General features: G+C 38.5%; 1 protein-coding gene across 3 annotated transcripts in view; it reads right to left on the bottom strand.

Moving 5' to 3' along the window:
- The window catches only part of enthd1 (ENTH domain containing 1), a 46456-nt gene that overhangs the window by 23425 nt on the left and 1377 nt on the right, over nt 1-21654 (bottom strand). For 2 of the 3 annotated variants that reach the window (XM_062982909.1, XM_062982907.1), the window contains exons 2-4: nt 17795-18250; nt 14060-14269; nt 5634-5746 (exon numbers count right to left, since the gene is read on the bottom strand). In XM_062982909.1, coding sequence (XP_062838979.1) covers nt 5634-5746; nt 14060-14269; nt 17795-18143 — 672 coding nt within the window. In that variant the 5' untranslated portion in view covers nt 18144-18250. Of the gene's footprint in view, nt 1-5633; nt 5747-14059; nt 14270-17794; nt 18251-19729; nt 20389-21654 lie in introns of those variants that run through there. The other variant, XM_062982908.1, reaches the window with a different exon arrangement.

Genomic DNA, 21654 nt, shown 5'->3' with positions numbered 1-21654 from the left:
TGGGCCATCTAGTCCAACCCCCTGCTAAGAAGCAGGAAATCGCATTCAAAGCACCCCCGACAGATGGCCATCCAGCCTCTGCTTAAAAGCCTCCAAGGAAGGAGCCTCCACCATGGCCCCGGGGAGAGAGTTCCACTGTCGAACAGCTCTCACAGTGAGGAAGTTCTTCCTGATGTTCAGGTGGAATCTCCTTTCCTGTAGTTTGAAGCCATTGTTCCGTGTCCTAGTCTGCAGGGCAGCAGAAAACAAGCTTGCTCCCTCCTCCCTATGACTTCCCCTCACGTATTTGTACATGGCTATCATGTCTCCTCTCAGCCTTCTCTTCTGCAGGCTAAACATGCCCAGCTCTTTAAGCCGCTCCTCATAGGGCTTGTTCTCCAGACCCTTAATCATTTTAGTCGCCCTCCTCTGGACGCTTTCCAGCTTGTCAACATCTCCCTTCAACTGTGGTGCCCAAAATTGGACACAGTATTCCAGGTGTGGTCTGACCAAGGCAGAATAGAGGGGGAGCATAACTTCCCTGGATCTAGACGCTATTCCCCTATTGATGCAGGCCAGAATCCCATTGGCTTTTTTAGCAGCCGCATCACATTGTTGGCTCATGTTTAACTTGTTGTCCACGAGGACTCCAAGGTCTTTTTCGCACACACTGCTGTCAAGCCAGGCGTCCCCCATTCTGTATCTTTGATTTCCATTTTTTCTGCCGAAGTGAAGTATCTTGCATTTGTCCCTGTTGAACTTCATTTTGTTAGTTTTGGTCCATCTCTCTAGTCTGTCAAGATCGTTTTGAATTCTGCTCCTGTCTTCTGGAGTGTTAGCTATCCCTCCCAGTTTTGTGTCGTCTGCAAACTTGATGATCGTGCCTGATCCATACTTGTGGATTATCTGCCTTGATATTCTGGGTTATATGGTTGTGTGGAAGGACCCTCAGGGCTCTTCCACACAGCCATATAACCCAGAATATCAAAGCAGAATAACCCACAACATCTGCTTTGAACTGGGTTATCTGAATTACTAAGTTCGCAAATATAGTAATTCCTACATAACATTACCATGTATTGAACTGCTTTTGGTGCTTAATTTGTAAAATCATAATGTAATTTGATGTTTAATAGGCTTTTCCTTAATTCCTCCTTATTATCCAACGCTTTTATTTTTCAGTGATTGGTTGGGGGGGCGCCAAAATTCAGTTTGCTTACACTTGAAAATTACCTAGGGCCGGCCCTGAAAGGGTGTTACTGGCACTACCAGTGCTAGTAACATCCACTTCAACTTCTCTGAAATATCTAAAATGTCCTACAGTGCTCCTTATAGTTTGTCTCACAATTAGTATATTAGTATATAGTCAGATAAACCTACATAGTGAATCAGTGAGAAAGACATAAATAACAATCCTACTGACAGAGGTTGTGTTACTGTGTCAAGCATTATGACACAGTACATTATCTGAGTAAATGTTGAGGAAACTGGCAGTTAAAAGGATACTTAGTCAACAGCAGTGACTTGAGTCTGTGAAGTACATCATGTAAGTGAGAAATATGAATAACAATAAACACTGAAAGAGAAAGAAAGGAGAAACTATTGCTTTGTATTTAAATTGCTGTTATACATAGGAAAAATAAAAGGAATTCACATTCAAATAATTGTTTAACTGGTAATATCAGCAGGATCTAATGTGCTAACTGTTGCAACCATATAGCAGAGTTCTCTTTAGTTCACCACTCCAGAGGTTCCCCTTAGCTAACTTTCACTGTCATTTTCATGTCCCCTTAGAACAGGCCTGCACAACCTGTGGCTCTTCAGGTGTTTTGTACTTCAACTCCCAGAATTCCTGACCATTGGACAAGCTGGTTAGGGCTGGTTAAACAAAAGCCTCACATTACAAGAAAACGTACTTTACAACTGAAAGTATAGTTTAAAACTGAAATGACTTTCAAAAGCTCTCTGTGGCTGTTGTGTTCAGAACAGTGAATTAACTGTGCACTGTCCCCCTTATGTGAAATGCAACCCAAGCATTCTTCCCTTACACTAGGAAAATTATTTCAGGCAGGTGGGGAGGGGGGGAGCTATGTTAAGAAAATATATCTGCCTTGTTCATCAACCTGTTAAATTATCAGCTGCAGAGCTGCAGAAAACATTTTGTTGTGTTTTTCATTTAATATGAGACAGAAACTTGCAAAGAGGGAATTAGGAGATAGAGAAATAATACATAGTATTATACTCACTTCAAGAGCTTTAGTTAAGAAGCAGTCTGTAATTTTAATAAACCAGTAAGCAAAGCAACATCCATGACACTAGGCTATAAACAGTAATAACAATAAAATAGCTGACAAAGATAATTGGATGCTAACTGTGGAGCTTAACAATTACCAGATGATACGCATATGCTCTGATTTTGAAACTGTTGTTGTTGTTATGTGGCTTCAAGACAACTTCAACTTGTAGCGACCTTCTGAATGAAAGGCCTCCAAACATCCTGTTATTAGTAGGCCTGCTCAGGTTTTATAAACCCAGGATAACAGCTTTCTTTATCTATAATGAAAGTTTCCTTGTTTCTACTGCCTACTAATTTACAGAGCATTATCATATTTTCCAGTGAGCTGTGCCATTTCAAAATGTGTCCAAACACAATACACTCACTTTTATTCACTTTGGCTTCCAGTAGGAGCTCAGACTTCATTTGCTTATGGATCACTTTTTAGTGGTCTGCAGAATTTGTAGAACTCTCTTCAATCATCACATTTCAAAGGAGTCGATTCTATCCTGACAGCTTTCTTCAATGTCTTTCAATTAATATACAGAAATTACAAATACTGTAACAATCTTAGGCATTTGACATGAAAAAGTAGGAAACAGAGCAGGATCAAAGAATGTAAGAATATTGGCCTAGGATCACAAAATGAAAGAGTGGCTGACTGAATTTTTGTGTCCAACAGTATATGTATTGCAAACATATTCTTCAAACAGCCAATGATGCAACTGTATACATGAACATCACCTGATGGCAATATAGAAATCAGACTAGATAATTATCTCTGGAAAAAAACAAGATCTGGATTGAATTGTGGCACAATTATAGTAAAACTAAAGAAGAACATTAAACTAACCATTGGGCCAAAATACAAACTGAAGAACATTCTTGTAGAATTTAAAGAAAATGTAAAAAAAAATTCACTGTTAAGCTTAATGTGTTGGGGACCAGAAAAATGTTGGACTGCAGCCAGAGATATTGTCATAGAGGAATGCAGAAAACCACTAAGGTAAAATAGAAGGCAGTAAGAAAAAAGTAGGACTCATTATGGATGGTCAGATTCAATCTAGAAAGCCACAGGAGGTTTGATGATGATGGAACAACTTGTGTCATAAGTTGAAGCCGATTGTATGTAAATTAACAATGTCTGGCTTGATTGTCTTCTGATTAAAAACCTTTGTGAATCCAGTTTGGACAACTTGCTTTTCACGCTGCATTCATGGTAAAAGGTCTTGTTATAAAATCCTGAACACTATTTGCTTATATGGGAGATTAATGTTACAACAGTCCCTGGAGACTGGAAACAATATTGAGCAGTTCCAGTCCATGGGCCATTGTTCTATTTTCCATGTTTGGATTTTTTTTTCTGGCATGCCTCACATCTCTTTTAACATTTATTTTTCAGCCAAAGGAGAGGCACACAGGTACAAAATATAATGTAAGTATTTTGTGGATACAACGTAGCAATACTAGAAAGTATCACATAATTTTCTCTTTTCCAACATAATCATGCACCTGCGGTCAAATTAATTACAAAGAAAACAAAGCTGAAAAAAATAGGACAGAGATGATGTTTGCCTTTCAGGAAACAAATGACAGACAAGGTTTAAGGCAAGAATGATGAAAATGTATTATTTCCTGATCTTGTTGAACTTGAGTTTCTATCACCCCCTGACAGAATCACCAATGGTCAGGTACCTCAATTTGTTAGATGTCAGATTTGTTTTAAATGTCATCCCATATACGATAATTTTTAATACTGATCCTAACTAAATATTTCTATCAATCCTTCTACCTTTCCTCCTACATTAGACAATTATTCATTATTAGCATCTTGTCACTATGTTTTATTATTTATTATTATACTCATTACATTGTTTGTCTTCTTGTTCAATTTTATTTCCATGTTCACTAAATCTTCATTATGTCTTGTTCATGGTTCTGCTCAAATAACTTACCTGAACTGATTAGAGGATTTAGCACAACAAGGAATTCATTTCTTATGAATTCCTAACTTTCCTAACTCATTCAGACATGCATTATTTACATTCTTGATTTGATCTTCTTTGCTTTGAGAGGTGCAAAACACCTCAAAGGTTCTCTGCTAAATAATATGTCAACTCTGACTTATATATTTCTTAAATTCTAAACACAGGTAGAATAATGTAAATTTCAGTAACCATTTCATAGTACACACAAAGTTATTCGATTACTGTAGTATGTTTAACAGGTTTTTTACTTATCAGGAGGCACTTGGCTGTCTCGCAAAAGCAAGAGATTAAAATGATCATTCATTATAACTTGAATGCTTTTCATTAAAGTATCAGTCAATTAAATGTTTAGAACCACAAATCCATTTCACAACTATGATAGAATGACCTCAAGAGACAGCCATACAATTTTCAAAGAGAAACCCATGTAATAAAACAGAAAGGAGGGGGATGCAATCCCTAATGGCAGTTCTCAAACAAAGCAATTCCAAAGCAAAATAGGTAAGAGAGAATCTGAAGATACCAGCCACAGATGCAAGTGAAACATCAGGAGTAAATGCTGCTAGAACACGGCCATACAGCCCGGAAACCACATAACACTCCAAACAGCTTAACTAGACAATACTCATGAATTCCGTAACTATTAACATACTGTTAGTTAAAGAAAGACAATGTTTTCTTGGGATAGCATATATAAATACTTATGACCTCACAACCAGATATTTAACACAAGAATTCTCCCCATGCAAATTTCTAACTCTGTGAACAGATTTATAGACTTCACACTTCAGAATTAAAGAGCAGTGTTACACCATTATTATCTTACCCAATTGTTTTAAGGTTTATGGCCAATGTCACAAATTGTGTTTTCCTCTATTCTATTACACTTATATCCCATCCCTATGTAACTGCTAATTGTGGTTGATATTAGATTCATTTGTACCTCTGAAAAGGTAGATCGAAATACAGGAAATTTCATGCTAAAACAAATTTCAGTAGTTAATTTTAAAAGTGTTGTGAGATTTGTTCCCTCCTCCCCTTTTCTTTATTATAATATAGAAACAAAAGCATATGACTTTTGTAAATGTCATTTTAAAATCTATCTTTGCTCTTTACTAAAGACAGAAATATGGTTCCTCCAGATTCCTGACAATTTTGCTTTCTTGTTACCAGCTCAGTTGGCCACTTGTCCCTGCTCCCATAATACTTTCCCTTTTGTCTACTCTGAAGGAAGTCCCATCCAATTTAATAGGACTCATTTTCAGTTACGTTGATGCAGATTTCTATCATAAGTCTCACTAATTGCAATGCTAGTGATAAACATCATATGAACAGTTAATAAAGTGCAAAATTAAATTATTTCATCCCTCCAAATACTGCATATGATTTACCTCTGATGACATCTTTGCAACAATCTCTGTTGTTGTTTGAACTATCTCTGCTTTGCCTGATTTTGGTGCAGGCTGGCTTTGCTCGATTGCAGGTGATGCCTTCGGGTGAAGATCTGTCAAAGAGTGGAGGTATTTTTAAAGGAAAGAGAAGAAAAATAAACAGGTGTTAAATTTCCTTCAGTTAATTGAGCAAAAAATGCCTCCAAAGTCTTGTTTGGTCCATTAATTACAATACTACCTGCAGTGGATGGATCTGAATGTTAAATGGTTTTATAATTTTCTCTAATAATTGACAAACTCAAACAGAACTCTCCTGTTCTTAAATGTGAACTCTACTTATTTCCCTACTGTGTGAAACAAGTCATCTTCTTTTTTCCCCACATGGGACAAATTAACATAAAGAATCACCAGTTCTGCTTGTTTATGTGAAAATTATATGGTGGAAACTAGAAAATTAAGGCCAGTATCATCTCTCTCTGTCACCAAATCTTCCAATTAGTATTTAAAAGAGGTGTTATTAACGTAGCGTAGCATAGCAGGCTTGTGTTTCATGTTATGAGCAGTTAAAAGGGAATTCAGAGGCTGAAAGATAATGGGAAAACTTTTAGGCTGCGGCCCTGTAGCAGAGATTTTTATCTGGAAACAAATTGAAACAAGTAGCAAAACATGAAATGACAGTCAGTCACATTTCTATTTTAATTTACCTATTGTTTCAGGCTTTTGAAGACTGTCCTTGCACTTTACCTTTTTTGAAGATTAATAAACAATGGATTCAGAATAACATTTCTGTTTTCTTGTCTTATGTTGCAGGGCCCTGGGCAATTAATTACTGCACTATAAAAGACCAGTTAACATGATGTGTATTAGTTCACATATCACTAAGATATAGATTTCTCTTGACCATACCTCGAGAAGTCTGATCTGACCATGGTGGTCCATGCCTTAATTACCTTTAAACTGGACTACTGCAATGTGCTCTATGTGGGGCTGCCTTTGAAGACGGCCCGGAAATTACAACTAGTACAGCGTTCGGCAGCCAAGCTCCTAACCGGAGCGAATTACAGGGCGCGCTCAACGCCTCTGTTTAAGGAGCTTCACTGGCTGCCATTTACTTTGGTGGGGACGAGAGAGAGGGCCTTCTCCGTTGTGGCCCCCCGGCTTTGGAACTCGCTCCCTAGAGAGATCAGGCAGGCCCCTACCCTCTTCTCCTTCTGTAGGAGCTTAAAAACCTGGCTCTTTCAAAAGGCCTTTGATACTTAATTTGGTGTCGGACTGATCTATCTGCTCATTTTATAATAGCCCCATTCTTGAGGTGTTGCCAATGCTATATTGCACTTTGTCCATTTCAATTGTGAAATTACCTTCCCCATTTCGGCCCATCTCGGCTCATGATGCACTTTGCCTGGGTTCTAGGAATTAGTCTCCAGTGTTAATATTGTATGTTTTATGTTGATTTTAACTATTGTTTTTCTGGTAATTGATGTTTTTATTGGATAACTGTTTTATTGCTGTGTTTTGATATTTGATTGTTTTATTGGACAAGGCCCCATGTAAGCCGCCCCGAGTCCCTTCGGGGAGATGGGGCGGGGTAAAAAAATAAAGTTATTATTATTATTATTATTATTATTATTATTATTATTATTATTATTACTTTGTTTCTCTCTGTACACACAAATGTGACCTTCAAAAGCAACAGAACTGTTCTAGGATATTTTATTGTCCGAGGTGGAGCTGCAAGGGAAAATGTGTATTCACACAAGTCAACGAGCAGGGTTATTTTGATACGCAAAGCAGTATCAAGTCTCACAAATATCTCTTCTCTTCCCTGATAATAAAGATAGCAAAAACCAATTTCTTGTAATTTCCAAGACCACTTATGCCTGGGAAGTCAGCTTATTTCACCTTATAGTAACACTGGACCTGATGGATGTCCACATCTTGAAGAAGTAATATGAGACGGCCATGGGTGCCAGATGCCCTTCTTGTACCTGGCAAGCAACAGCATACCCTCCATCATTTCATGGATGAAAATAGAAATATGCAGCCAAGCAACTTCAGAGTGAGCTCAAAATGGCAAAAGTTACTGATGAGGAAGAACACACAGGCTAGGAGAGTTTGCCTTTGCCTAATTCCCACCATCACTCCTCTCCCTTCCTCTCCACCCCCTCCCCCCAATTAACTGAGTGTAAACTCTTTTTGCACTTTGAACTCTGTTTGCAGAAATTCAAGCAAGATGAAGGCATAGGGGGTGAGGCGAACATAGGACATTTTAAAAGCAGCTGAAAATGAGGATTTATTGAGACTGTCCCTGCCCAATTGGGGCACATGGAGGATATATTACACACGTTGCCTCAGACTCAACATAAATGTTTAGCCAATATGTTTAATCTGTCCATAATAACAAGATGCAAGCAACAATGACTCATGGAATTTAATGTTGAAGGACAAAAATATCACTTCTTCACTAGTTCTTTTACTCAGAATTGTGATCCATTTTTAATTAGAATCCAGATAACATGTCTTTCTATTTTTAAACTCCTAATATCTGGTTCTTATGTGGTTATTTAAATTGTTAGGTAATTACATTACCAACCTAATAAGTGGTTCTTGTTTATTTAGTTCCAAGGGTAATTATATCACTATCCTGTCCAGTGTAAAGTGGAAATTCACTGTTGATTATTTTTAAAGGATACTCTGTCTTTAATTAAAAACCTTCTCCTGGTTGCTTCTGTTTAATTAATTGTTTCCTGATTCCTTGTGAGGATACAACGAACTCAATCTGCGAGTAGAGTCTTCCTGTTGTTTCCTGAGAAGGAAGTGGTACTTTAATTACCACTTTCCTTTTTGTACATCACAATGCTTCAATATTAAAGGAATATTAAGAACACAATTTTACAACTGTGATACTAAGTTGGTTTGTTTTTTCAAAAAACAAGCAGTTGGTATGACTACAAAAAAGATAGCAGCAGGTCAGAGGAAATCAGAGTGATAGGCTGGGAGACTGGGGTATCAGCTTAATAGTGCAAGAGCTGGCAGGGAGCAATATCAAATTCTGAGCTTAGAACTGCCAGGGTGAAAAGTGGAGATATCTCCTGGACCTTTAATTGTTATGTGGAAGAGGGAAATTCAGGAGGTGTTGCTTGTTACCACATGATTTGATATGCAATACCTGCAGAAATTCCCTCTTCTAGACCACTGTTCTTAAAATGTGGGACCCAACCGCAAATGGGGTCCTCTTACCTCAATGTTGGGGTCCCAGATTTTTTTCTGAATGCCACCTAGTGACTGTTTCAAACTTTTACACAATCTGTTGTCCAGTGTTTACAGTGGATTCTGTAGAAAATGCTTCAACTGCACTTCATAAAAAGGATAAATCGGCCTGTTTAGCAAGCATTGCAAATGCTGATTTGTTACCAGTAAATTGGTTTGTATACCTATTTTATATATCTACATACCTGGGATTATGTAAAAAATTTATCAGGCCAAAACGGGTTGTAAGTGGAAAAGTTTAAGAATCCCTGTTCTAGACAACCATTAAAGATAAGGAAGCCTGCTTTAGTTTCCACTCTAGCAACCCTATATAAGTTGTGCGCGCAGGCATTTAATGAATGAGAACATCAATTTCACATGGTCTGGACTAAGATTTACCTATGAGGATTTTGGACGAATGGATTTTAACTCAGATATGTTTTTAAATTTGTACAATGTGTTTTTATTATGTAATGTTATTTGCTTTTATATGAAATGTTGTTTTAGTGTACTGTTTTCGGGCATTGAATTTTTGCCTGTTTATTGTAAGCCGCCTTGAGTCCCCTCGGGTGAGAAAAGCAGGGTAAAAATGCTGTAAATAAATAAAAATAAAATAAAATAACTACAACTACTAGAGCCTCTCCGCACAAGTTTTTAGCTGTTGACATTTATGCACTGCTCATAAGAGTATGCTATACAATGGGATGGAAATCTGTCTGAGGCTTAAAAGCTAAGTAGAAGGTGCCCAAGGTAGGCCTAAAGCTATCTAAGGGCGCTTCCAGACAGGCATTTATCCCGGGAACATTTGCGTTTAAAAAACGTGAATGTGCCTGGATGTCTGTCTGTCCACATACACCTGTACTTTCTGGGGTGGGTGTCCAGATGTTCTCTCGGAACTTTCCAGGAGAACACCCGGACACTGTAACCCTCTCCCCAAAAGCACCCGAAACCCCTTCAAAAAGTTTTTTAAAAACTTACCAGACCGCCATTACAGTGTACAGCTCTCCTGGTGCATAGGAATGATGCGCCAAGAGAGCAGGGGGGAGGGAAGGAGTGATTCCTCCCCCCTCTCCTGGCTACGAGCCAGGAGAACTACAAGAACACTGTAATGGAGGCCTGGTAAGTTTTTTTTTAAACTTTTTAAAGGGATTTGGGGGGCTCTTGGGGAAGTGGGTAGATGTCCTCGTGGTTTTCCGGGCTAATTTAGCCTGGAAAACCGCGGGACAGCAGAAGTAGTGGGTTTATCCCACGCCTTGCTGGAAGGTGCGAAATAAACCCACTAACAAATTAATTCACCACAAGCCAGGGTTTTCCTGATTTGTGGCAAATTAATTTGTCTTTTCTGAAGACGTCATCCAGACAGCCCCCTTTTTGTTGCGGGGAGTCCCTCATTAAAGGGGCCCTAAGAAAACCACAAGATACATTTGCTTGGCTAAGCTTGTTGGGCCATAGAAAGCCTGGAATGCATGGAAGCTGTCTGGGACTAGGGAAGGAAGTTGAAAGATTCCCTCTCCCCACCACCACCACCACCACCACCATGTTGCCATTCCAGAAACTCCCTTTCACCAACTCTATAACAACTGTCACCTTGCCAGTGACTTCTGAACACCTTTGGGCAAAAAAATTGAAGTTCTCTGCCCTGAATAATGGATCTTTCATACTACTCACAACACTGTGATCCTACTTTGACTGTTACAGCTGGGAAAATTCTAAATATCCCCCCCGCCCTAAAAAAAAATACAAAAATCATGGCAGTCAAAGTGATATCATAGTGCTGCTTGAGTATCCCTTATCTGAAATGCTTGGGACCTGTGATGTCTCATGGGCCATGTAGTCCCGTTCCTAGTACTATTGTGGCAGACGAAGAGGAAAACTTGGGTTTCCCACCGATTCAGCCAGAATCGGAGCCCCTGCACCTGCAGGATGTTTGCCCTCAAGAAGTCAGCCAAACAAGCCTTGGGCAGAATTCTCCCCCGTTTTCTCGTAAGGATAATTATAATAGAGATAGAGGCGCTAGGGAGGCGAATCGCCAAAGCGCCAGAATCGCTGCCAGACAATTAGCTGATTAAGCCTGTTTCCCTTGGGAAATTCTAAGGAGTCATGCATCTGGACACAGTTTGGGTTTCACTTCTTGTTCTCCAGGGAAAGTGTTCCTTGGCAGGAAAACAAGATCCTATATAGGTGTTTTACCGCAAGGAGATCCTTGCGGAGTCAATTCGTCAGCTTGAGGAGTGAGAACGTGTGTGGACTACGCTACTCCAGTTCCTTGTTTCCAGGACCAAGTTCCAAGCCTGCCTTGTTCCCCGGACCTCGCCACGGACCTTGTTCTAGTTCCAAGCCTGCCTTGTTCCCCGGACCTCGCCACGGACCTTGTTCTTGCTTCTTGTTGCCTCGTATCAAGTCTTGTTTGCCAAGAATCTAGCTTGTTTCCCAGCCTTGTTGTCAAGCTTCAATGGACTAAAGGACCTTGTCATTTCCCCACACTTTGCTCGGCAAAGTGTGTGTTTCGGTTATTGGATTATAACTTTGGACCTTAATATCTCCTATTGGACATTATTTTCCTGGACTATATTTGACCTTTCCTGAAAGGTCTATTTCTGAACTTTATTCTTCACTTGTTTTTATTGACTTTATATAATCCTTTAATAAAGATATTAGATAGATTCTGGTCTCTGCACATGGTTATTGGTGCTCTGCAGCCTGGGTCCTGACAGGACCAGAGACATCTTGGATTTAATTTGGGGAGGATTTTGAAGTTTTTGCATATACAGGTAAGTAGATATTTTGGAGATGGGACTCAGGTCTAAACACAAATTTCATGTATGTTTCATATACACCTTATACACATAGCTTGAAGGTAAATGTATACAAAATATTGATAATAATTTTGTGCATAAAGAAAAGTGTGTGTACGTGTGTGTGTGCATGCATGCGTGCTTTGAACCAAAGGTCTCACTATCTCATCCACCCATGGAGACAATTTTTGATTTTGCAGGATTTTGGATTTCTGGATAAGGGCTACTCAACCTGTACTATAACTGCGCAGCATGACAGTGCCTCAAATCATCTAAGTGGAGAACCTTCTGCTGACCCTTTTGGTTTTGCCCTTCTATGGCTAGGCAAACATAGCATAAATGCATGCCAGCCACATTTGGGCAGAGGTAATACTAGTGTCACTTTAAAGAAAGGTGCATACTTTCCATGAAGTAAACTGCATTGCACTGTAAAACCCTCCATATCACACACAGATCTACTTTTCAGGTTTAAGCACATTTGTTGTGTCGACAAAGAATATGTTAACTTTAACTTATAATGAACTTATTCTAAGCTTTTCTTGGCATGAGATATGGAAGTTTGCCATCACTCTCCTCTGAGGCTGAGAGACTGTGACCTGTCCACAGTCAGTCATTAGATTTTCATGCTTGAGACCCTGGTCTCCCTGAGGTCTAGTCCAATACTCAAAGCACTACACCCACACTGCCTTATAGGAATAACAATAAATGAAATGTTTCATTAGTGCTTGGTGCACCATACAATAGAGCACTATTGGCTTACTGTAGCATGTTATGTAATAGGATTTTTACTTATCAGAAGGCACTTGGCTGTCTCTCACAAAAGCATGGGATTAGAATGATCATTCATTCTAACTTGAATGCTTTTAATTACTAAAGTATCAGTCAATGAAATGTTTAGAATCACAACATTGTTTTTCTTAACTACTTGAGATTCCTATAGAATCATCTATTTCAGCAAGTCTGCATAATTCTAATAACATTCATCATCAGCATCTTATAAAGCTTAGCTTAGACAATTTTCTATAATTCTAATTTAAGAACTTCTGCAGATTAGCTCACTGAAAAAGTAGCTTTACTATTCTTCCAAAGAACAGGTATTCTTAAACATAAATTGCACCCTGATTTTCAGGTTTTTTATTCCTATTAGATTGTTCTTAATATTTTTTGTGTCAAATTAGAAAACAAGAACACAAAGAGCCCTATGGGATCAAACCACATTGTAAGCAAAGAGGCATAAATACCTGTGTACAGCAATCAGTGGGAGAGGGGGCAATAGTGAGCTAGATAGTTGCTGCAATATTTTGTCTTTGCATTTCCTTGGATCAGTGCACTTAGGCCTTTTGCTTCCTTCTTACCCATTAACATAATTCCCCCTTTTTTTTCTTTGTGTGGGTAAAGGAGCCTCCATGTGGCCCCAACCCCAGTAATGGTTGCTAACATATCCTCATATATGAGAATTAGCTTTAGGGACTATTATAACCAACTATAGCTGACTTCCTTTTGTCTATCTCCTTGACTATCTTTGGATTGGTTTCCCGGGACAATTAAACATTGGTTTTCTTCTTTACTTCACTAACATCATGAGTAATGAAATCTACCATAAATTTCTGTTGCAGAAGTCCTGCTGCACTCATATCAATGCCAAATACAGGCAGTCCCCTAGTTATAAACATCCGATTTACAAGTGGCGCATAGTTAAGAACAGTGGTGAGACAACAAGAAGTGAGAGAAATCTTCTGCTAGGAAAGAAACTCCTGAAAGAGTTATCATGGCTAAAAGGCGTCTCCACTGAAGCTTTATTGCTAAGCCTTGTTTTCACAACAAGTCAATCCTACATGGCAAGGGGTTGGACTAGATGGCCCATGTGGTCTCTTCCAATGCTATTATTCTATGACTCTTATGATTTTTCAAAATACAATTATCACAAGGACAGAAAGTGAGGTGAAATCTTCTAAATAGGGACATAGACAGCAAAATAAACACTACAAGGATGTTAACCCTTTCCTTTGCTATTCAAAGATATATTCAAAGATATATATGTAAAGCTTAGCTTAGACAATTACATACATATATGGACAAAGTCAAACTTTAAAAATGTGCCTGTTCTGACTTACAAATTCAACTTAAAAACAAACCTACAGAATCTATCCTGTTTGTAACTTGGGGACTACCTGTATTCCTGGAGATCAAAAATCTCTGAAATTTAATATCCTGCTTCCCATGCCTAGAAATTGTTTCCTTATCACATCACCTAAGCCATTTTACATTCTCCTTTATATGAGTGAGGAGTGATGACATTTCACCAACATCATCTAATGGAATTTCAATCACTAAAGCTCTGAAATGCAAGCACTTGTGTTGCAACCTAAATTTGCTGCTTACGTTGGATACTCTCTGAAGGAGGACATTCTGGAATGGAATTGGAAGCAGGCATTATTGGTAAATGTCCTTTTGTCAAAGGCTTCGACGTGACCAACGTTGCATAGGAAGTGCGCCACCTGGTCCGACGTGCTATTCCACGTTCATTATGCAACAGGTGATCATCTTTTAATAAGGCCAGGATTTGCTTAGCCTTCTCCCTCACATGGAAACCTGTTGAAAACATACCATCAGAAAAAGACATGGAGATACTGAGGAAAATTGTATAGAAGTTACTACTGTAGTCCATCTAGCTCAGTAGGGCTCCAATGGGACTCCGTGGATATAGAAAATGCTGAAGTGTCCAATAACATTCGCTCTTGAAACTTACAGCTGGCAAAACAAAATGGAAGAAGGTTGAAATCTAACATTGTACAAGCAGAAGGCAACCCTACCCTCTCTCCTGAAGATCCCTGTATCTATCTCCCAGAAATATCTCTAGATGGTAGAGGACACTTTACAATGTCTACAAAACATTGTAAAGTATCCTCTACTAGGCATCAATGAGAGAGGCAAAGCAAAGTAGTAATTTTCATGAGTACTGCAAAATTGTTTTGCCTGATCACTATTCCAAATATAGTGTGCCCCCAATAACTTTCCGTTTAAAATACTTACAAGTAATTATATTTATTCTCAGTTGTTACATCCTAACAAGCACCTATGCAAACAAATTAACTATTCCTGTTATTAGGAACACGTTAGGATAATTATAAAGCGCAATGCCCTAACTTGGTTACTGAGAAGCAATAATCTCTTGGCATATGCTTATTTCCCACTTGGTGAGAAATATTGAAAAAACAGAAATAAACAATATATATGTGTTGTCGAAGGCTTTCATGGCCAGGATCACAGGGTTGTTGTGTGTCTTTCGGGCTGTGGCCACACAGCCCGAAAGACACACAACAACCCAAACAATATATATATATAAAGGCCATACTTAGACACCAATGGGGGTGAGAACTCTGATCCTGCTTTTATTGGCTTGGCATGGTTTTCACAGTGTGGAAGGAATGCTCACAGTCACATATGAATAAATCAACAATGTGATTGCTGCTGTGATATGGCAGTCGAAACATTTGCCACTTATTAGATGCTGTCCATCATAACATAGTTTGTGAGTTAACCTACAACATAACGTGTTTCCCTGAAAATAAGACAGTGTCTTATATTAATTTTTTCTCCCAAAGACATGCTAAGTCTTATTTTCAGGGGATATCTTATTTTGCTCCCTCCTCCTCCACTGAGGAAGGTGCATGTGGCGTGAAGGAGAAGGAGGGAAAGGAACCTGCCTTTCCTTCCTCCTTTGTGCCGCTCGCGCCTTCCTTGGCGGAGGAGGGAGCCGCCGCTGCTGAGGAAGGCGAAGGATGAGGGAAAGGCGTGCACCTTTCCCTCCTTCTCCTTCGCCTTCCTCAGAGGAGGGAGCCGCCACCGCTGCTGCCAAAGAAGGTGAAGGAGGAAAAGGCACGTGCCTTTCCCTCCTTCTCCTTCACCTTCCTCGGAGGAGGGAGCCACCGCCAAGGAGGGCGGAGAAGGGGGAAAAGACGTGCCTTTCCCTCCTTCTCCTTCCTCAGGAGTGACGGCTCCCTCCTCCTAGGTCTTACTTTCGGCGGCTGTCTTATATTTGGCAATTCACCAAAACCTCTACTAGGTCTTATTTTCAGAGGATGTCTTATTTTTGGGGAAACATGGTATTATCTAAGTTTATATGATTTAAACACACATGCCATGATATGTATCTTATAAAACAATGAAATAATTTGGTTGCAAGTCATTTGACTCTATGGGAGACATAGCAATACCTAATGCTCTGCTTCTGTTTTTCAAAGGAACAGTAACAAAGCAGTGCAGGACATTTGATTCATGATATGTTTTTCCTTATCTGCAGAACACAAACATAAAAACACAAATGACATTGGATGCTCTTAGAACTTGTTTATATGTATCCCATAGAGATCTGATTTGATTCATTTATTTGGCTTTCCACCACCAGAATTCAAATAGCAATAATATGAAGACTCAGTGAACAGTTTACTAGCTGCTGACACCCCCAACAAAACTGTTAATACCAATTCAGTTTTTAGTTATGTATAAAAACAAAAACATGCCAATTCGTTTCCTTTTATCAATTTTTGACTTCACATTCAAAGATTATTTAAAAAAATACTCTAATGCAGTGGCTCCCAATCTTTGGTCGTGAAGGTTTTAGGACTTCGGCTCCCAGAATTCCTGATAATTTGTCTGAGAGTTGTTCCTCAGAGTTGAAGTCCTAAACAACTTGAGGACCACGGCTCTGATGAATTGCAAAGTGACGTCTTTGTTGTATTCCTTTAAGTCACATCCGAGTTATGATTATATAGCTTTTCTTAATAAGTTTGTTCAGAGATGCTTACTATTATTTTCTTCTGAAGCTGTGGGAGTGTGACTTACCCATGGCAACCCAGTGTTTTTTCATCACTGAGCGAGTATCTTGACTCTGATCTCTCAGAGTCCTAATCTAATACTCAAACCACTATATCATGCTGGCTCTCACACTGCAACTTTTGACACTTCCAAAAAAGATTGTACAATCTAATCACAAAGTTATTCCCCATCATCTATTGATGAATCATTAATTGTATGGTGGGGAACCCCTATCCCTCAACCCAATTCCACTCAGTCTGCAATGCAGCCTATTCTCTAGATTAGTGGAGTCAGACTTGTGACCCTCAAGGCTTGTGGCTCACTGGACAAGTTGGCCATGGCTTCTGGGATTTGAAGATCAAAACATCTGGAAGGCCACAAGTTTGATCCCTCTGCTCTAGATGCATGCCACATAAACATTTTGTGTGAGTGAAGAAGTAGAGACACCCTGACAAAGACTCCAAAGCAACATAGATAGTAGATTCCAAATAATTGGTCTGGGATGACCCAGCCGAGTATATGTATGTTGTGCGAGTGGTAGAGCCATGCTGGACCATATCTCTCAATTTATGGTTTCTCCAGTGCCATGCAGGGGAAGAAGAAACCTGGGGAGAGGGAGTCAGTTGGGGAACGGGTCAGGTCCAGCTATATGCATGCACCGGAGCTGTTTTTTAGTGAAATAAGCAATGTGAGAGATGTGAAATGACAAATAAACGATAATATGGTGGCACACTGGGAGAGAAAGAGAAATATGGGGTTGCAGAGGACAGCACAGAGTAACACAGAGCTATGTAATCCTATAAACTGCCTACCTTCGGTTATGCCAATAATCAGCTCTAGCACTCTTCACTATCATCTCCAGCCACTGATTGGCTTTCCCCATGGATCAAAAGTCTTGCATAGAAGACTTTACTCCTACCTTGGAAGCTGAGCCTTTCTTCATCAAACCTGTGTTCTTCCACCAAATCATTCCTGATAGTCATGTTTCATAACATTGTTCAGCCTGTCCCCTGTATCCATGGATTCAACTGTATATAGTTTTTGAATATTCCCCCCAAAATATTCCAGAAGACAAATCTTGATTTTGCCATTTTATATCAGGGGCACCTTTTTCCTATACCACTATAGATGATGGGGCTTGACTATCTATGGATTTTTATGTTCCTAGAGAAACACAAGCATATACCAATCCTTGAGTAATGAAATAATGTCTTCCCTTCCTGTTCTAAATCTGCAGTAGTCACTCAAACAGCCACTAAGAGCAATTTAACTGACTTCTCAAAGCACTTTTATTCTTACCTTGATCCTTCCCAGCTTCATCTAAATGTTGGAAGTCCTTTAACACTTGAATGTTAAAGAAACCTTCTTGACATAGCTGTATGACTTTCTTTGATCCATTCTTGAGGAGATAATCCAAGAGTGTGAGAGACTTGTACACGTGCCTCCAGTTCTTTCCATGGTCATTCATTCTGTGCCAGATCATGCTCATAATTTCAGATAGAGAAACCATGTTGTATGTTAGGTCACTTATCTCAGACATCAGAGAACTAGAGGGACCCCAGGGATCATTTGAAGTTGCTTCTCTGACTTTTATCTCTGCTTCAGAATAATTTTTCACAAAATTCTTCACATGCCTCCTGAATGCCATGAATGTGACAAATTGTTATTTGCTTTCTTAAACTATGAGAAGGACTGCATGTTTTTGTAGTGCTAACTCTCTTATTCCATTCTTCCTTGCAATACATTGATAAAATTCTTTAAAGAAAAATAAAAAGGTTAATTTGTATGATATCACTTAGTGTTTTGAAGGAAAGGGTTAATACAATCACAATTCCATCCTGAATCCTGCCTGAAACTCTGGAAAGACACATTGCATGTAGCAGGTAAATCACAACTGCATCTGGATAATAGTGTCTTCTATTGGGGCTTACCACATGATACGGTTGCTCTTGTGATGCTGTCCTTTGGGAGACTGTTTTAAAAGCTGTTATTTTTACTAACAAAAATCTATTATTGACTGCCTTTCCTGCTTCTGTCATACTATGATTTCCTACACTGTAGTTCAGTTATGTCGATTTTAGTGGTCAGGGAATAGTCAGTGTGGGAACATCACAAAGCAATGGTGTCATTATCGCAGACATTCATGTAGAAAAATTGGATTTTTGAATTCCAGATAAGGGACACAGCCTATAGTGCATAGATTTTGGTGTTAACAGACACTGCAATCTTGGAATGGTTGCAAATGAGCAAAAGGAAAGACAGCAATCCCAATGGCATAGCATTTCTACAGACAACACAATTGTAGTGGGAGAAGGGCCTTGTGTGATAAGGCATCTTCCTCGTTTTCTAGCATGAAATAAAATGATTTCTTTCTGGCTCAGTAATCAGAAGGCAACAGTCTTGTAATTATAATACTTGCACTCATATATTTGAAAACAATGTTCTAAAATAAATATTTGAACTATTTTGCTGTTCTGTAGCACACCATGAGATTTTTTAAATATAATATATAATATAATAATATAAATAAATATAAAGAATAAAAGTGACAATGCTACTGAAATAACATATCATGGTTCTAAATATGACATTGTATTAACTTGCTAGCTTTGATAATACTCTGAGAACACCACTTTGTTGTTCATTTTTCACTTCTGTATGAGATCAATCATAAATTTTACCTTCTGTACAAATAATTGTATAAACTAAGTGTATAGATTTTTAATGTAGAGTTCATGATTAAGTTAAAGCCACAGATACAGAGCTCCTGAAAAACACCAGATCACTGTAGTCACCATTTTCTAGTTTATAACTAGAATTCACCCTGATGTCCAAATCAGGCAAGTATTAATGACCTGTAAAAGTAGTCTGCACTCCCACTTCAAATGCCAATAGCGCAATTACTCCTTAACATTCTTCCATTTTTTTAGGTGAATGATGGTTTGGAAGAAAGGAATTTGAATGTGATAGGAGAAGAACACACAAGCCTGCAATGCATTGCCATTGGTTCAGCAGATCAGAAATGTGAGATTCCAAATGAATCAAAATTATACAAAGGAAAAAAAGTGGAGGGTCTTGTGATTTTTTTAAATTTACACAGTATGTCCTTGTTTAGAAAATAATATTAGTTGCTGTTCTAAAGTTCTGTATATGGTATTTTCAGCATTTAAAAAATGGTATTAAAATATAAAATTAAAAACATCTGCACTCGATGAATGAAGCATTTCTTGTTACCTTATGCTGTGGGGCAACAGCCCCTTTGCATCATGACTATTACAGAATTGTGGCAATGATATTTCAGTCCTGATTAGCTTGACTATAGCTTGTTCTATATTTCTTAGCTGTTGCTAGGAACAAAGGAATGACCTCAGTTGCTGCAGTGATGACAGAAAAAAAGTATGCAGCCTCTCAGTCAGCTTAAATCATTGTGATTTGCCAGTTCGCAACTTTATGAAATTTTCTTCTCTCCCTGTCCTTTTATTTTACGAATTTATATCTATTCACTTATTGACTGAGTCACCAGAGAACATTGCCATGATCACGTATCAAATTGATTTTACGCTCTGACATGACCCAGCTTTGACCAGAGATGCAATCTATAATCAGATTTTACATGCACAAATAGCAAAATATTAAAATTCATGACAACTATGTTTGTTCTCCATTTCATATATCTCTACTTAGCAACACTGATCTCCTTTAAACTACTGCTATGCCTTCTGATGAAAATTGCTTTGATCTAGAGTCAAAACTGGATTTTTTTAAAAATCTAATGTTACCCTCCTAATTTTGAAAATGTAAGAAAAAAATTATGGTTTTGATCAAGGCATGATGCCCTCAATTAACTTAGATGCAAAAGGTATTGGCTTCACCACGATTTTATGAACGGGATATGCAATAAAAACCAAGAGAAAAAGGAACTGTTAATAGGTGAGCACAGTACATTCTTTCTTCTTTGTGCTTCAAATACAGTTGAGTCAATCTATAGTGCTCCTACAGAAAAAGTTTTCATTTCATAATCCATCTCAATGAATCTATTATAAATTTCATCCTTTGAATAATGCCTCACTCTCTTTTGCAGGTAAAGAATTGTGACCCTGGGTATATAGCAGGCAATATTGATCTGTGATTGTTTTTCCCCACAAGTAACTGTCATAATCATAGTTTGCTACAAAGGAAAGCATGGCTCTCCTTTTACTTTTTCTTTGGGGTCAATTTCAACCTGTTTTGTTTCTCAGCCAGTTGATTTAATAAACAGGCAATACCCAAGTTATGAACAAGATAGGTTCCGTAGGTTTGTTCTTCAGTTGAATTTGTATGTAAGTGAGAACAGGCATATTTTGTAAGTGTAACTCCAGCCAAAATATGTATTTTTAGCTTTGGATAACATAGAGAAGGGTTAACACACCTGTGATATTTGTTTTGAGGTCTGTGCCCCTGTTCAGAAGATTTCACCTCACTTTCTGTCCCTGCGGTAATTGGATTTTGAAAATTTTGGTTTGTTGTGGAAACAAGGAATGGTGAGAAAGCTTCAGTGGAAACACCTTTTCCCTATGATAACCTTTCCAGGAATGAACTTCCCTTCTGAGGGGTAGGTTTCTCTCAGTTCCTCTTGTCTCACCCTCATCCTTAACTGTGAGTCATTTGTTAAGTCAGATGTTTGTAACTCAGGGACTGCCTGTATTATATAGGACTCCCCTGACCCACAAATACACAATATAAAACGTAATAGAGGGTGTTTGAAAAAGAACTCCCTAGTTTTAATGTATTTATACTTAAAACTAGGGAGTTCTTTTTCAAACACCCTGTATTGTAACACTCTTGGAAGTAACACTTTATATGAATATGTACAATACAATAACATTAATTAAAAATTAAACAACAGTGTGGACAATAGCTATAAATTCATTGTAGTAGTAGGATTCAAATAAATTTGGAGAAAAAATTAACGGAACTATCCTCACTTTACCTCAAAAACGTCTGTACATTATTTTCACCCGACAAGTGAAGGAATCTAATGCAGAACTTTTTCATTGTCGACATTTGGTTCATTTTTTTTTTCGTGTCAGGAGTGACTTGAGAAACTGCAAGTTGCTTCTGGTGTGAGAGAATTGGCCATCTGCAAGGACATTGCCCAGGGGACGCCCAGATGTTTTGAC

The sequence above is a fragment of the Anolis carolinensis genome, chromosome 5, assembly GCF_035594765.1.
Source record: "Anolis carolinensis isolate JA03-04 chromosome 5, rAnoCar3.1.pri, whole genome shotgun sequence".
Taxonomy (NCBI): Eukaryota; Metazoa; Chordata; class Lepidosauria; order Squamata; family Dactyloidae; genus Anolis; species Anolis carolinensis.
Note: the sequence above shows the minus strand (reverse complement) of the source record. Positions and strands in the feature narration are given on the sequence as shown.